A 16,874-nucleotide genomic window follows, 5' to 3' on the forward strand; every position below is an offset into this window, starting at 1 on the left:
TAGACCAAGCTTGGAGTATTGTGCACAATTCTGGTCTTCATATTATAGAAAGGATATAGAGGGGGAAAGAGTGCAAACAAGATTCACAAGGATGTTACCAGAACTAAGGATATTCTTACCAGGAAAGGCTGAACAGGCTGGGGCTCTCCTCTCTAGAAAAGAGAAGGATGAGGGGTGACCTGATAAGAGGTCTTTGAGATAATGATAGGGTTTGATAGGGTTGACATAGAGAAAATGTTTCCACTTGTGGGAGAGTCCAAAACTAGAGGTCATAAATATAAAACAGTCAATAATAAATCCAATAGGGAATTCAAGAGAAACTTCTTTACTCAAAGAGTGGTTACAATGTGGAACATACTATCACAAGGAGTAGTTGAGGCAAATAGCATTGATGCAGTTAAGGGAAAGCTAGATAAGCACGTGAGGGAGAAAGGAATAGAGGGGTATCCTGATAGAATTAGATGAAGTAGGGAGGGAGGAGGGAGGAGTCTCATGTGGAACATAAACGCTGGCATAGACCAGTTGGGCCAAATGGCCTGTTTCTGTGCTATACTTTCGATGTAACTCGATACAGAATGCAATTGTGGTATCATATCTGATATCTATCATATCATAATGAGATAAATCTGATTATCAGATATGATGCCACAGATGCTTGCTAGACCTAAGATTTTTATTTATTTAGATGAATGGTTGATAATAAATAGAATATTCATTAAAAAGACAATCTTGGAAACTTTTCTTTAAAGTTTGTCATGGAATTAACAACTTGGACAAGTGCTAGGTAACACTGTGTGGAGACCCAGCTCCTCAAATTCAATCATCCTTGTTTGGCCTCTCATCTTTGTAACGTAAACCCTTAATATGAATTGTCCTCTGCCTTTTTCATTTTCTGGTCATCTTTTTGGCTCTAATTCCTGGTCCATAACATACAAAGCTTCATCAGCTCACCAACACAGACCATCATAACTATTACATCTGCTGCTGCTCCCATGACTGCTACTACATTATTATTTGAGGCTACCTTACAATATAGCTGAGATCAGTAGCTGCAGTTTGGGTTCCAGAAAGGCAGAACCATGTTAACATTACCTGACTCCTGCCTGGCCAAAGGTCTGTCTGTCCTGTTTAGCAAAGAGCCCTTCGCATGCCTGGGTACCTGCACAGGCAGAATTGACTCTCAGAAGTTGGAAATTTAAATGTTTAGTGAACGCGAAGAGGAGAATCTCATCTCACCTAAATATTTAAATTACTATCAGATAGATTTAAAAAGTGTCCATGGAGTGCAGCAGACACCTTTTAAATCTACCTGACCATACAACTCCATGGAGTCTCTCTCTGCTTTGATCCAAAAATCAGGTTGGGCTCTGACTCCAGCTTTACACTGCCAGTTTGGCATTGGTACAAAGCTATTATTGCTTTACACCAACATTAAACTTGCAGTGTAAATGCACCCTTAAAAACACCTTAAACTTTCATTTTTATTTTTAAAAAAACCCTGTTGAAAATAGTTGAGAACAACCAAAATGTTATCTTGGTATTACCTACACAAAGGCAAATTTTCATTTTTAGACAATTGACAAGCAATTTGAAACCACAGATATAGTAATACACAGATGGGTTGGGTAACTCAGTTAGAAGTGCTTTCAGGGTCCCTAAAATGAGGGGCTACATTGCAATGGTGAGCGATCTTCACCATCAAAAATATTATATGTCCTATGTACCAAGCATAAGGTCCAAGTCAAGTTATATGAAAACATGAATTGATTTTTAATTATATAACTAAATGCAGAGTTAATGAGCCTCACCTAATTTAATTCTTAGCCATAAATTTCAGTATAATAGAAGAATCCTAAATTGATTAGCAAGTATTCAGTCCTTGCTTATTAAGATTAACTGAAGGCAGGAATCTGACAGCACATCAAGTTTTATATCATTTTGTGCTGTTTTACCTTGATGATTTTAATTAAAATCACACATTGAAAATTTAACATTTCATCCTAATGGGAAATAATTGGTGCTATTTTCTTTCTTGCACTGTTATTTTTTATTCCTAAAAATTGTGCATATATCACAGTGGCATACCATTGCACACCTAAATTATAGTCTTTTGTAGACTTTTGTAAACAGCTTTCTTTCCAAGTTGTGAATAAGCTGGAATTTCCTCCAGTGAGACATTAGGAAAACCAAAGCCATTGTCGTCAGCCCCTACCACAATCTTCATATCCTGGCCACCGATTCCATCCCTGTCCCTGGCAATGCCTCAGGGTGAAAAAGACTGTTTGCAATCTCAAGTCCTATTCAACCCTGAGATGAGCTTCCAATCCTATATCCTCTGCATCACAAGGATCACCCACCACCACCGCTACCTCAGTGCACCTGCCGGTGAACCCCTCATCCATGCCTTTATCTGGACTCGATTGTTTCAATGCTCTCGTGGCCAACATCCCATCCTCCACCCTCTTCAGCGCATCCAAAACTTTGCTCCTGCTCATCTATCACCTCTGTCCTTGCTGCCATACATTGGCTCCCAGTCCCGAATGCCTCCAATTTAAAATTCTTATTCTCCTGTTTAAATCCCTTCATGGCCTGGCCTCTCCCATCTCCGTAACCTCCTCCAGCCCAACAACCCCCACCATTGCCCAGCTTCTAATTGTTATTCATGATTAGGGAAACAGAATCACATTAAGACTTTTAAAGATAGTGCTTCATTTCTGTAGGCCACATGGAATGTCAGTTACTGAAATACTAATGGCCCAGTTTTTCCGAACTAAAATAATGGTGAGGCTAATGGCACTCGCCGTTATTTATGTGCAAATGATACAGCAACTTCAGACGAGGGGCAGATGAACGGTTAAACTCAAAAATCCAAAAGTTGCTGTCCGAGTTGCACCGCTCCTCCGTTAGCTTTGTGAAAACGGCATCTTGCTGTCTGCCTCACCATTGAAAGATATGAAGTTGCCTATTTTCGTGGTAGATACGGACTAAACTCGCCACAGAAAGTTAAGTCTTGTCCATTCCAGTCTAAGTACCATTTTAATGACATAAGTGTCAATTACCACCAATCAACCTCTCTAGCACTGAAAATTAACTATTACAAGTGTGGAGTCTCATTCCTTCAGGTTTTAATTGTTGTTGGAGATTTAAAAAAATGTAAAATTTAAAATTTAATTTTTTTTAAAAACTTTTCCTTTCCCTCTCTTTATTTCTCTTTCTGTACCTGATCTGACATTGAATTCACCCATTCTAATTTACATTTCCCTTTCAGTCCTTGCGCTGTTAATTTCACAATCCTTCAACCTGATTGGTTAAGGAGATACACAGTAGCTTGCCCTGTTCACTCAGGTCCCAGATGCCCTGTTTCCCTCACTGTGATGTTATCAGCTCACACTTTCAGCAACTTGCCACGCAAAAAATTTAAAAGCCTAAACGTGCAACGGCAAGTCTAACTAATGAAAGACGCCGTCTGGTGCTCTGCAAAGCAAAATTTGGCCCAATATTAATGCAGACATAATGTACTAAAGGTACTGTTCTCAATAATGTTTTTTTCAAGAAACAATAATTACTTACCAGCTAATGTAAATTTTCAACTAATAATACTTTGGAAATGATTTTTTTAAAGAAGTTACTCTATGACTCTATTAGCATACAAGGCTACGGACCAAATGCTGGAATATGGGATTAGAGTAGACAGGGCTGATGGCCGGCGCGGACACGATGGGCCGAAGGGCCTCTATCCGTGCTGTATAACTCTATGACTCTATGACTCTATTAAAATTCAAAATCCTATACCTTAAATTCTACTGGCAAAATTACATTCTCCTCTACTCCTACTTGAAATGTTCTGCTGAATAAGGTTACAAATTAGTTAGATAACACAATGTGTGTCACTAATATTCAACTTAAGATGTGATAAATAGAACACTGCATTAACAGGAGGAAAACATCAGGGATTTGATTTTAACCACAAAGGAATTTATATATTTTTGGTTCACTTTAAAGTTATTTCTTGCCCCCTTTAGGTACGTTACATTCCACATATGACAGATGTGCCAGATAACTGTGTCCAGTTTTCTGATATTGACAGTTTTGAAGCAATCATATAGAGATGCACAAGACAATCTGGAGTAATTCACTCTTCCATTTTCACTCCCTTTGTGTGGGAAAGCACTTGGTCTTTGCTTGGTGTATATTGTGGAAAATAATTAAGAGAAAATGTTGCAGTATAATAAAGTATGTTGCGTTCACAAGGGATTGGAGAACAATGTGTATTAACACCATTTCCAGAAAACAGCTGACAAATCCTCTATTTAAAGTTGTAGGTAATAATAATACGTAATAAAATAGCAGCCATCAACAGGTTTTAGCAGTAGGGTGCACCTATGCCGCATTCTGACAAAAATCTGATACATAGTTCCATCTTGATTTCATATAAATGAAAACAAAATGAGATGCTGCAGAATTGCCCTATACATTTTGTACCCTTGCAGAAAGAGCATTTCCACTGTGACTAGCAACAACAACGTCAAATTATGATGTTAAACTCTGTTCACAGATTCTATTAAAGCTTCCTCTACAAGCTAATAACATTACAGGCATGGAATTTCTCAGAGCATTGCATGATCTATAAACTAAGTAAAGGATAATTTCCGAATGCAATATATTGTGAAAGATAATTAAGAGGAAATTCAACAGTCTAGTAAATTATTTATGGTACACAGATAAGTTAAATTTGTTCACATATTTTCCTAGGCTTGAAGCTGCAAGATAGCAGACGCTCAGAACAAAAAGATGTGACGTGTATTCTCGTGGGTAGGTTGGAAGAGTGTGCAATAAAATTAATGGGACTAAAATCATCTAAAAGAATTCCATTAGTTCAGATGGAAGAGAATTACTAAAAGACAGAATTATTAAAGTGCCTTGTATCCCTTCAAAATAAATGGTTTAATCATCCAAAATCTGGTAGCTGAGTGACAGAAGAAATTTCATGCCCAGTTTACATTTTCTTTTACATCAATGTCTCACGGAAAATTTTCAACATTAATAAAATTCATCTGTAGGTTCCAATTGAGCCAAGCAAGACAGAAGCCCTTCAAGGAGTGTGGATTCATCCCTAACCCAACACCTCCAGAGAGATAGTGGAAAGCGTGAAAAAGCCTTTCTATGCTGCAAACACAACAGAGAAGGCAGAGGTAATGGAGTATGTAAAACGTGCAGTATGCTTGAAATGGGACATCGGTTCTGAGTAATGACTATAGAAAATGCATGCTTTGAAAGAGAAAGATGATAAAGTTTCCAGCAGCCATATACTGTACATTAGCCTTCATTAACTACTCTGACATATCTAAAATTAAGCTGCTACCTCATTTGTGCAGTCATTGTTTAATTTGCCTTCAATATGTGATTAAAATTTACTAGAGTCTCCCTCACAACTAAACTTTTTCCATAAGTTTTCAGACAAGTATATGTAAGACAGCAGTTGTAAAATGTTATGACTGTCAAGTGCTTTATAAAAATGCTGCAAGCTGAAGTTGCTAAGAGTCCTCACTTTAATAGTATTGAAATCTACAACCTGCACAAAAGCTTAGAATACTTTTTTGTGTGGAAATATATTGAAAAGTTCATTCTTTAAAATGATACAGTTTTGAGAGAAGTTGTATTAATCCAAATGAGAACACAGGCGATATTAACTTTGCTACATAATCAGATTGTCTTTAACCTCCACCAGCAATGTGGCATTGTCGTGAAAAGTCACAAATGCTCTATTTCCAATGTACAACAAGCCTGGGAATTTGTTTACAAGTTTATGGATACTACGCCCCTACAATATTTATATCATTTAGACAGTACGCAGGGAAAAGAAAAAAATGGAAAGCTAGCTGCAGAAGGTGTAATTTACAAACATTAGAAATGTTCATTTGTTTTTCATACAATGCCTATTAGGAACCCTTGCCATAGCAGATCAACAGGCCAGCTTGTAATCACATTGCTGCAAGAGCTCTTGCACAACATTGTTATGGGTCGATCTTTCTCTCAGCGCTTTTAACTTGGATTGAAATAGAATGCCTTGGGACAAATTATTCACCCTCAATCATGGTATATTGTTCTGGAGACAACATGGGATGCCCATCGCATTGTTCTGCTTACTCCAAAAAGTGGTAAGTAGTACACTGTCAGACTATTACATTCAGGCTAAAACTAATAGAGTTATTTACAATCGTCATATTACACAGAAGCAGAAAGACATAGTAAGTTACTGGTGGTAAAAGTATGTAGAAAATAATAGATATCAGTCCACAAGTGGTTAAAATTCCCTTTTCTAGAATGGACTGCATTATGCAATAAGGCTTTGGGATGGCAGTCTTTCACAGAATTTTAATGATACGATGCTGTACATGGGCCACCCAATTACTATGTTAACCCACAGAGTCTCAGTGCGTGTTAGAGAATCACAACTTGTAACTCTCTATAAACCAAAAGTCTGTGTCAATATTTTGAATTGTGCTGTCAAATTTGAAAGAACCTTCTAGAACTTGTCACACTCAGGGGCAGGATATAAGAAAAAGCTTTTTGACTGGTTTCTCTCTCAACTGTAGATTCCAATCTCTATCTCTCTCCCAACATAACTTTTCTGATTTTCTTTCTTATCAGTACTAATGTGGTCAGTGTTCCTTTGAAATCTTCTCTCTTGCTCCTTCTAAGTTCCAGATACACTCTCCAACATGGTCTTCAATTGAATCTTCACCAACCTATTCTTTTCCAGGGCCTCAGAGCTGTGAAACCCCTTAGTCTCCTCAGTCTTCCAAAATCCAAGTTTGGCTTGAACTAATCCTTACTTTTTGATCTACCTCATCCTATTTTATTTTATAACACTGATTTCAACCTTGGTGGTATCCTGCACTGTGGACCCAGGTGCTCCACTGCGTAGTTGGGGATGGGGGCTAATTCTGATACTCAGGTCTTCAGCACTACAACTCGGGTGTTCTCAGAGTCCATATTCTTCGCTGTGTCCAGAACATTCAGCTGCTTAAGTTAACGTGGAATGAAAAAAATTAGTGGATACTGGCACATGATGGTGGAGCCCTTATGAGAAGGCCAAGTGAGATTGTCGACTTGATACTTTTGGCTGAAGACACTTGTAATCACTTCAGCCTTGTCTCTTGCAGTCGCGTGCTAGGCTCCACCACGGTTGAGGATGGGGATGCTCATTGTCCATCACTTTTCTCAGCTGGATGAGGTGGGGCTATAAAGCTTTGCTCTGTCTTGCTGGTTGTGGGACCAATTAGCTCTGCGTATAACCTACTTCTTTTTGTTTAGCTTGCAGGTATCCCTGTGTTGTAGCTTCACTAGTTTGGTGCCTCATTCTAAGGTATGCTTGATGCTGCTCCTGGTGCACTCTTCTACACTCCCAATTGGACCAGGATTGATCACCCAGCTTGATGGTGGTGGAGGAGTGAGGTATTTGCCAGACCATGAGGTTACGGTTTGTGATGGTATATCATTTTTCTGCTGATAGCAGCAGCACCGCATGGATATTCAGTTTTGGGCTGCTCGATCAGTCCTTAGACTGTCGCACTTAGCATGGTGATAGTTCTACACTATATGACAGAGAGTATCTTCAGTGCGAAGATACGACTTTGTCTTCACTAGGGCTGTGTGGTGGCCACTCATACCAATGCTATTGTGGACAGACGTATCTGTGACAGAAGGCTAGTGAGCACAAGGTCAAGTAGGTTACTCTCATGTTAGCTCCCTCAGCACCTGACACAATGGCCATCCTCATCAAGAAGAATGAATAGAATGAAAAGTCCCTTCCATATTAACATAGTCACTGTGCTATTGCTAATGCATATGAAGCAGTTACTTATTTGGTGCCTTATCCCTCCACTGTAATCATCAGTTCCATTGCATAACCCCTTTTTCTTAACATACTACTTTAATCACCATAATTCAGCAGTATTCCTTTTTTAAACTGACCTATTTGTGCTGCAGTTAACTGTATACTATTAAAATATATTTTAAAAGCTTTGGCTGTAACATCTTCAGATTTGCAATCCTGCTGAACCACCATATTTCAGAGAGGGTACTCATAGGCAAAGGCTGTTCTGCAGGGATTTGAAGCCATGTGATGCACCTGCTTTAATGAAAATCACTCAATTTGCTGCTGAGTTCAGAGAAAGGATTTCAATCTTTTTGCATTATGTAGCTTAATTTAACACATAAGAGCTAAATTAGAAGTGAGTCAAACATAAGAAACTGAAAACAGTACTCTATCCACAAAGAATTAGTAAATAACAGTGAAAAAAGCGAGAAAACCACAAGTGGCTGAATTAATGACATTTACCGCCATGTGGATATGAAAGAAAATGGAGCTTTATTGTAACAGTAAAGTTTGGTGCATACCACAGGAAAGCTATTTGGATTCATATTTGATTTTCTCCTGTTGGTATTAAGCAACATTTCTGCAGATGGTTCGCACTGTCCCAATTTGCAAATAAGCAATATGTGAAAATATAAATGTACAGTCTATCAGTTTTGTGACTGGAGTACAATGTTATATAGATAACTGACAGATCACTGGTGCTCAGAAAAATATGCATGCATTAATCTATGAACAACTTAGCATTTGTGTACGGATATTATTTTCAACTCAAATCTGTGTGTGATTAAAATAATTTCATTTAGACTCAAATTATTTAATAAAACCTTGAACTCGACAAAGAAATATCAATGAGAAAACATTGCTACTCTGTTACATTGCTCTTCCCTCTCAAGTTGTTACAAATCTTTTGTGTTTGCAAATATGTTGTCTTACCCTAGGATCTGCAGTAAGCAGCTTAAAGGCCTGGTACACCTGATTCTCTTGCACACCACCACCCAGATCGAGGAAGTTTGCTGGTTTTCCTCCATGAAGATCAATGATATCACATGTAGCCATGGCAAGGCCAGCTCCATTAACTGTTTATAAGAGACATCATCTTTTACAATCTTACAAGACATCATCTTCTAATACACCAAGGATAACAATTCAGAAGAGTTATAAAAATCTAGCAATATTATATACAGTTCTATGCACAAACTTTCACATTTAACAGCATTGACTATAGAAGGAGCCTTACATGGAAGATGGAGCAGCAAGACTTACTGGACTTCATATTATTGCTACAGCTAATCACAATACCATCCTTTTAAGTCTTGATCAACAATTCAATAGTATTTGCTCGATTGAGTTGTTGATCTAATGGCTACCTTTCCTTTCTTCCATGCTGATCAATGGAAAATACGGAAGTGCATTTTCAATTAAAAACAGTGAATTCTCGAGAAAATATAGCATGATAAAGAGGTGTAAATTAATATAGCTTACGTTCAAACAAAGATTTGACTACACAAAAAAGGCTGCTACAGTTTTATTGATATATATATTTCTGTTGTAGTCAATGGCCTAGAAATTCGATCGCACAACGCCCGTTTTTTGGCCTGCTATGCCTGCAATATGGCAGGCAGGAAGCGCACGCTCATTTCAAGCCGGAAGTGCACCGCCCGCCATATTGGCGGAGGCAACTCCGTTGGCGACAGGAGTGCACGTCAGAATTAGGTTAAGAGCTGACTATCTTATTTAAATTAGTTTCCTGCAGTTCTTGCAGGACCTGTTTGTGATTTTGGTATGCCCCAGCGCATGACTTGCCACGTTCTGAACTCGCCCAGCAACATGTGGTGCGAACCAGCAGGAAGGACCCCTCACCAATTCCAGTTAAAGGAATCTTGCAGCTTAGTAGTTTTAGGCTGCTGATTAACTTCTGGACATTTCTTGGTGTGTTTTCTCACTCTTGAACGTTCACTTTGTCTGCACAGAACAAGATTTTGCTGGTGTTGCACTGTTGTTGGGTGCCTCATAGATAGTTTGGCTGCAGTCATGGGTGGTCTCATAGCGTTGCCTGCAAGGCTAGAGGAAGGGGGGCCACAAGGAGGATAGCAGAGAGCAGGAGCAGATGGCACAAGAGGAAGAAGGAGGGGGACACTCTACAGGAGGCCATATCCACAATGGGTAGTCAGGGAGCGCTCCTCCTACATCAATTTTACCGAGAAGCAATGACTGAGGTGGCTTCACTTCACAAAGGAGGCCGTCACCGAGCTTTATCACCGGGTGCAGACATAACTTGAGCTTTGCACCAGAGCATGGACAGCACTGCCTGCACCTGTCAAGGTCACCATGGCCTTGAACTATTGTGCCACGGGCTCTTTTCAGGTCGCAGCAGGTAACATCAGCGGCATCTTCCAGTTCACAATCCACCGATGTATCAGGCAGGTCACCGAGGCTCTCTACATCAGGAGGAATACCTACATCTCATTCCCTATGGACAGAGCAAAGTAGGACGAGAGAGCACTAGGCTTTGCCCGCGTGGCACGCTTCAAGCTGCCATAGACTGCACCTATATTGTCCTGTGTTCTCCCCATCACCAGCCTTGCATCTTTATCAATCGTAAGGGACTCCACCCTCCCATGGAGCCATGACTGCGTCTCTGCAATCCCACGGCACTGCTTGAGAATAGAGTGCAACAATGAGGTCACAATCTGGAAGCCCCTGTCAACAGTGGCCCCTAAAGCCAAAATAGCAGCTTGTCTATGGTCTCCATGCTCTGCACGAAACCTTGAGACAAGTTGGAAGTGGACTCCTCCATGCTACGTGACATTGTGCGCAAGCTGGCACTTAGCATTTTCTAAAATATGCCCATCAGCCTTCTTTGGTCGGCGGGTGCTCGAGGTCAGTATCTGAGTCCTCTGCAGCAGAATGAGTGAGTGACCTCACCCTCCAGCAAGCTGGTACCTGTGATGTCCTGTCCCTCACCATATCTCCTGCATATTTGTGCCCAGTGATTCACCATGTGAAGATACCTCCTCTAACCTAGCATGGTGCCAGTATCTGAAGTGGTGTTTGCGAGGGTGAGATTGGGTGATGATGCATCTTCAGGAAGGCTGGCCTCCTCTTCCTGCACTGGCACAGGGGCTTTCACATCTTCAGCACCTAAAATGAAAGAGGGGAACAAGGATTAGCTTGTGATGAGAAGGGAGAACAGAGAGAGATAGAAGTGGCTGGTGAAAGCATCTGCAGTATGTCATGCAGAGCCAATAAGCTGAGATAGAAGTCAGAAGGGAAAAAAAGGATAAGGTATGAAGAAACTCTGCGCTACGTCACCTCCAGCATTGCCAGTCGCCATGGTCATAACTCTCCCCCTGCCCGTGATCACCAGCACATTCGCTTCGAGGGGGGAAGAGGGTATGCAGGTGGGTGCAGCCTCCTCTGGTGGCAGCTTCCGAGCTCAGGTTGTGCGTGACCTTCTCCTGCAATAAAGAAGAATGTGCTAGTGAAAGCCTTGTGAGATGTTTGGGGAAAGTGCCTGTCAGTTTAGAATAGCTGGTATGTAGTATGTGAGATGTGATATGTCGGGAAATGAGGGTAAGAGTAGTGGTGAGTGTGAGGAGGAGGTGGTGGTGTCGTGGAGTGATTGTAGGGGAGTGAAGGGAGGTGGGGGAGGGGAGTATTGTGAGTCTAGTGATTAGTGAGGCTATAAGTGGTGGAGGTGTGAGCAGAGCGTAAGAGCTGTTTTCTTACCTTGACAACTCTAGTGATGTCACTGAACTTCTTCCTGCATTGCAGCCATGTCTTGGGTGCCAAGCTGCTGGCATCTCCCTGGGAGAAAGAGGATCTCCCTCCTGCTGTCCACAGCCTGCACCAGAGCCTCCAAGGCAGCATCGGAGAACCTTAGTGCCCTCTGAGTGTTGCTGCAACCATTTCTGTACTTATAAATGTTTCCTTCCTGTTGCACTCAGTGTATCTCCCTTTTAAGAAGTTGCTGGCTGCCTTTAGTGGCATCAGAGACGCCTGATATCCGGCACCCCTGATTGACGTGCAACCAATGAGTAGTGTGGGTAGCGATCGAATTTCTAGGCCAACGAGTTACCATTACTTTACTAACAATTTACAAGATGAAATGAAATAGTAAGCAGTTTACATTGTTATATATTTTTATTTCAGCATCAAGAACAGGTTACCACATTCTGACCATGAATGTTTCATGAGTAGATGTTAAATTTGCTGAACAATGGATGAGCTTTCTTTTGAGTACAAAAAAGAGGAAATGCCTGGATTATGATCTAGTTTCAGAACACAGTGGAAGAATAAACTTCGAGGACGACAGCAGTATCAGATTAGATGATTATGCTTAAATTTATTTCAAGATTATCAGTTTATGAAATGTGTACTTTACATAAGAACATAAGAAATAGGAGCAGGAGTAGGCCAATCGGCCCTTCGAGCCTGCTCCGCCATTCAATAAGATCATGGCTGATCTGATCCTAACCTCAAATCTAAATTCATGTCCAATTTCCTGCCCGCTCCCCATAACCACTAATTCCCTTTACTTCTAGGAAACTGTCTATTTCTGTTTTAAATTTTCACATCGTTCACCTGACGAAGGAGGAAGCCTCCGAAAGCTTGTGAATTTAAAATAAAATTGCTGGACTATAACTTGGTGTTGTAAAATTGTTTACAATTGTTTTAAATTTATTTAATGATGTAGCTTCCACAGCTTCCTGGGGCAGCAAATTCCACAGACCTACCACCCTCTGAGTGAAGAAGTTTCTCCTCATCTCAGTTTTGAAAGAGCAGCCCCTTATTCTAAGATTATGCCTCCTACTTCTAGTTTCACCTATCCTTGGGAACATCCTTACCGCATCCACCCGAGCAAGCCCCTTCACAATCTTATATGTTTCAATAAAATCGCCTCTCATTCTTCTGAACTCCAATGAGTAGAGTCCCAATCTACTCAACCTCTCCTCATATGTCTGCCCCCTCATCCCCGGGATTAACTGAGTGAACCTTCTTTGTACTGCCTCGAGAGCAAGTATGTCTTTTCTTAAGTATGGACACCAAAACTGTATGCAGTATTCCAGGTACGGTCTCACCAATACCTGATATAACTGCAGCAATACCTCCCTGTTTTTATATTCTATCCCCCTAGCAATACAAGCCAACATTCCGTTGGCCTTCTTGATCACCTGCTGCACCTGCATACTAACTTTTTGATTTTCTTGCACTAGGACCCCCAGATCCCTTTGTACTGCAGTACTTTCCAGTCTCTTGCCATTAAGATAATAACTTGCTCTCTGATTTTTCCTGCCAAAGTGCATAACCTCACATTTTCCAATATTGTATTGCATCTGCCAAATCTCCGCCCACTCACCCAGCCTGTCTATATCCCCTTGTAGGTTTTTCATGTCCTCCTCACTCTCTACTTTCCCTCCCATCTTTGTATCATCTGCAAATTTTGATATGTTACACTTGGTCCCCTCCTCCAAATCGTTAATATAGATTGTAAAGAGTTGGGGACCCAGCGCCGACCCCTGCGGAACACCACTGGATACTGGTTGCCAGTCCGAGAATGAACCATTCATCCCAACTCTCTGCTTCCTGTTAGATAACCAATCCTCCACCCATGCCAGAATATTACCCCCAATCCAGTGATTCTTTATCTTGAGCAATAATCTTTTATGTGGCACCTTGTCGAATGCCTTCTGGAAGTCTAAATACACTACATCCACTGGTTCCCCTTTATCCACCCTGTACGTTATGTCCTCAAAGAACTCAAGCAAATTTGTCAGACATGACTTCCCCTTCGTAAAGCCATGCTGACTTTGTCCTTTTAAATTATGTTTATCCAAATGTTCTGTTACTGTCTCCTTAATAATAGACTCCAAAATTTTACCCACCGCAGATGTTAGGCTAACTGGTCCATAATTTCCAGCCTTCTGCCTACTACCCTTTTTAAATAAGGGTGTTACATTAGCAGTTTTCCAATCTGCCGGGACCTTTGCTGAGTCCAGAGAATTTTGGAAAATTATTACCAAAGCATCCACAATCCCTACTGCCACTTCCCTCAAGACCCTAGGATGTAAGCCATCAGCTCCAGGGGATTTATCCGCTTGGAGTCCCATTAATTTACTGAGTACCAATTCCTTAGTGATTTTAATCGTATTTAGCTCCTCCCCCCCCTAGAGCCCCCTGTTTGTCCAGTGTTGGGATATTCTTAGTGTCCTCTACCGTAAAGACTGAAACAAAATATTTGTTCAGCATTTTCTGCCATCTCCATGTTTCCCACCATTAATTTCCCGGTCTCATCCTCTAAGGGACCTACGTTTGCCTTAACCACCCTTTTTCTTTTTATATAACTGTAGAAACTCTTGCTATCTGTTCTTATATTTTTTGCTAATTTATTTTCATAATCTATCTTCCCTTTCTTAATCAATCCTTAAGTTACTTTTTGCTGTCTTTTGAAGACTTCCCAATCTTCTATCCTCCCACTAAGTTTGGCTACCTTATATGTCCTTGTTTTTAGTCGGATACTATCCTTAATTTCTTTACTTAGCCACGGATGGCTGTCATTTCTTTTACACCCTTTTTTCCTCAGTGGAATATATATTTTTTGAAAGTTGTAAAATAACTCCTTAAATGAACACCACTGCTCATGTACCGTCTTACCCTGTAATCTATTTTCCCATGTCACTTTAATCAATTCCGCTCTCATACCATCATAGTCTCCTTTATTCAAGCTCAGTACGCTTGTTTGAGAACCAACCTTCTCACCCTCTAATTGGATATGGAATGTAACCTTGTTATGGTCACTCATTCCAAGGGGATCCTTAACTAGGACATTATTAATTAATCCTGGCTCATTACACAGGACCATGTCCAAGGTTGCTTGCCCCCTTGTAGGATCAGTTACATACTGCTCAAGAAATTCATCCCTAATACACTCAATAAACTCTTCCTCAAGGCTGCCCTGCCCAATTTGATTTGTCCAGTTCATATGATAGTTAAAATCCCCCATAATTATAGCTTTCACTAGATGTTATGTTTCTAATCTCGGCTGGTAGATCTGGGGATCTCGGAGTTATGTGGTTCTGTAGACTTCTCTAATTCTATGAATGACATAATGTTCAACATCTGAATGGTTTACAGAAAATCTATTTTACACTTATGTGATCCATAGGCATTTCCTATCAAGTAGTTAAACAGTAGATACCAAAGCACATACAATTTTAAAAATAGAAATGTGGTTTGCTCGACAATATCGGTTTGCCCTACACTAACCTAGACTAATTAGTGATCCACTCCTTTCAAGCTAGGCCTGCAGTGCATGTAATGTTCCATTCCATTAATTGTGCTTGTGTGGAACTGCATTAATTGCAAATTTATTGAAAATTGAAATACTGCTCAGCACTTTAAACAAGAACTACATAAAGAGTCACATTAAACATCAAACAAATGAAAAGTTCTAACCAACGAAATTGATAGAGTCAAATAAGCAAGCCTATCCATGAATGTGGGAACGAGAAAAGGCTATTAAATGTAACAAAAAGAGTTTCATATGGTCACAAAACTTTAACAAAAAGACTTGTCCATGGTCTGCACTTGGATTAATTTGGTCTTTTTGAATTTTTAAGTCAAGTGCTCCTTTACTGCTTTGTACTGAAGCCAACTCCTTTGGCCAACTTTAATACAAAATCTCTGCTTCTCATTCCTCTTAGTGGGCTATGCAGAACAATGCACACACACAAATCTATGAAGGTGACAGGACAAGTTGAGAAGGCTGTTAAAAAACTATATGGGATCCTGGGCTTTATTAATAGAGGCATAGAGTACAAAAGCAAGGAAGTTAGGCTACGCCTTTAAAAAAACAGTGGTTAGGCCGCAGTTGGAGTATTGTGTTCAATTCTGGGCACTACACATTAGGAAAGATGTCAAGGCCTTAGAGAGGGTTGAGAGAGATTTACTAGAATGGTACTAGGGACTTCAGTTATGTGGAGAGACTGGAGAAGCTGGGGTTGTTCTCCTTAGAGCAGAGGAGGTTAAGAGGAGATTTAATAAAGGTGTTCAAAATTACGAATGGTTTTGATAGAGTGGCAGAAGGCTGGTAACCAGAGGACACAGATTTAAGGTGACTGGCAAAAGAGCCAGAGGCGACACGAGGAAACATTTTTTTATGCAGGGAGTCATAATGAGCTGGTAAGCATTGCCTGAAATGGTGGAGGAAGCAGATTCAATCGTAACTTTCAAAAGGGAATTGGATAAACACTTGAAGGGAAAAAAATTACAGAGCTATGGGGAAAGAGCAAAGGAATGGGACTAATTGGATAGCTCTTTCAAAGAGCCGGCACAGACATGAAGGGCCGAAAGACCTCCTCCTGTGCTGAATCTACTACAATACTATGATACTATGAACAGGGCATAGAGATTGTCTGGTTCAACCTGAGTAACCAGCCAGGAAGGGGGATAGAATTGGGAGCAAGCACAAACCAAATAAGATGTCTTCAGTTTTCCCAGTGTTCAACCGGAGGACGTTAAATTTCTTTGCCATCAATTCAACAAGTTTGAAATTCATACTGGCTAAAAACCAAGTTCAACTGACAAACAAGACTTCATATTAATGAGGAAAATTACCTGGACAGCTCCTTTCAAACAAATTAATCTACAAATGCTTCTGGGCACACCACACAGAAAATCTCTCGATTTAATACAGCAAACAAATATGACCTTTTCTATTGAATTAAAAATAATTTACAATAACTTAATTTACAGACTTGTTCCACTTACCAAAGCAAGCAATATTTCCATCCATACCAATGTATTTGAGGTCATACTTTGCTGCTTCAGTCTCCAAGGGATCACTTTCTGATATGTCATCCTGAGAAAAAATGTCCTTTTGTCTGAATTCTGCATTGTCGTCAAAGTTGATTTTGGCATCAAAGCAAACAACTGGAAGGCCAAGATAGAAATAAGCTTAAAAATAACATTCATAAATTATTTGACCAATGCA

General features: G+C 40.3%; 1 protein-coding gene and 1 long non-coding RNA gene across 3 annotated transcripts in view; one reads left to right on the forward strand and one right to left on the reverse strand.

Annotated features, from left to right (window-relative positions):
• Positions 1-16,874, forward strand: part of LOC137334243 (uncharacterized) — a 170,549-nt gene that overhangs the window by 146,375 nt on the left and 7,300 nt on the right. The window contains exon 2 of the long non-coding RNA XR_010966112.1: positions 5,061-5,192. This is a non-coding gene — a long non-coding RNA (uncharacterized lncRNA). The remainder of the gene's footprint in view (positions 1-5,060; positions 5,193-16,874) is intronic.
• Positions 1-16,874, reverse strand: part of suclg2 (succinate-CoA ligase GDP-forming subunit beta) — a 344,808-nt gene that overhangs the window by 102,966 nt on the left and 224,968 nt on the right. For both annotated transcript variants that reach the window (XM_067998875.1, XM_067998876.1), the window contains 2 exons: positions 16,652-16,813; positions 8,816-8,958 (listed from right to left, as the gene is read on the reverse strand). In XM_067998875.1, coding sequence (XP_067854976.1) covers positions 8,816-8,958; positions 16,652-16,813 — 305 coding nt within the window. The remainder of the gene's footprint in view (positions 1-8,815; positions 8,959-16,651; positions 16,814-16,874) is intronic.

Source organism: Heptranchias perlo, chromosome 17 (genome assembly GCF_035084215.1).
Source record: "Heptranchias perlo isolate sHepPer1 chromosome 17, sHepPer1.hap1, whole genome shotgun sequence".
Taxonomy (NCBI): Eukaryota; Metazoa; Chordata; class Chondrichthyes; order Hexanchiformes; family Hexanchidae; genus Heptranchias; species Heptranchias perlo.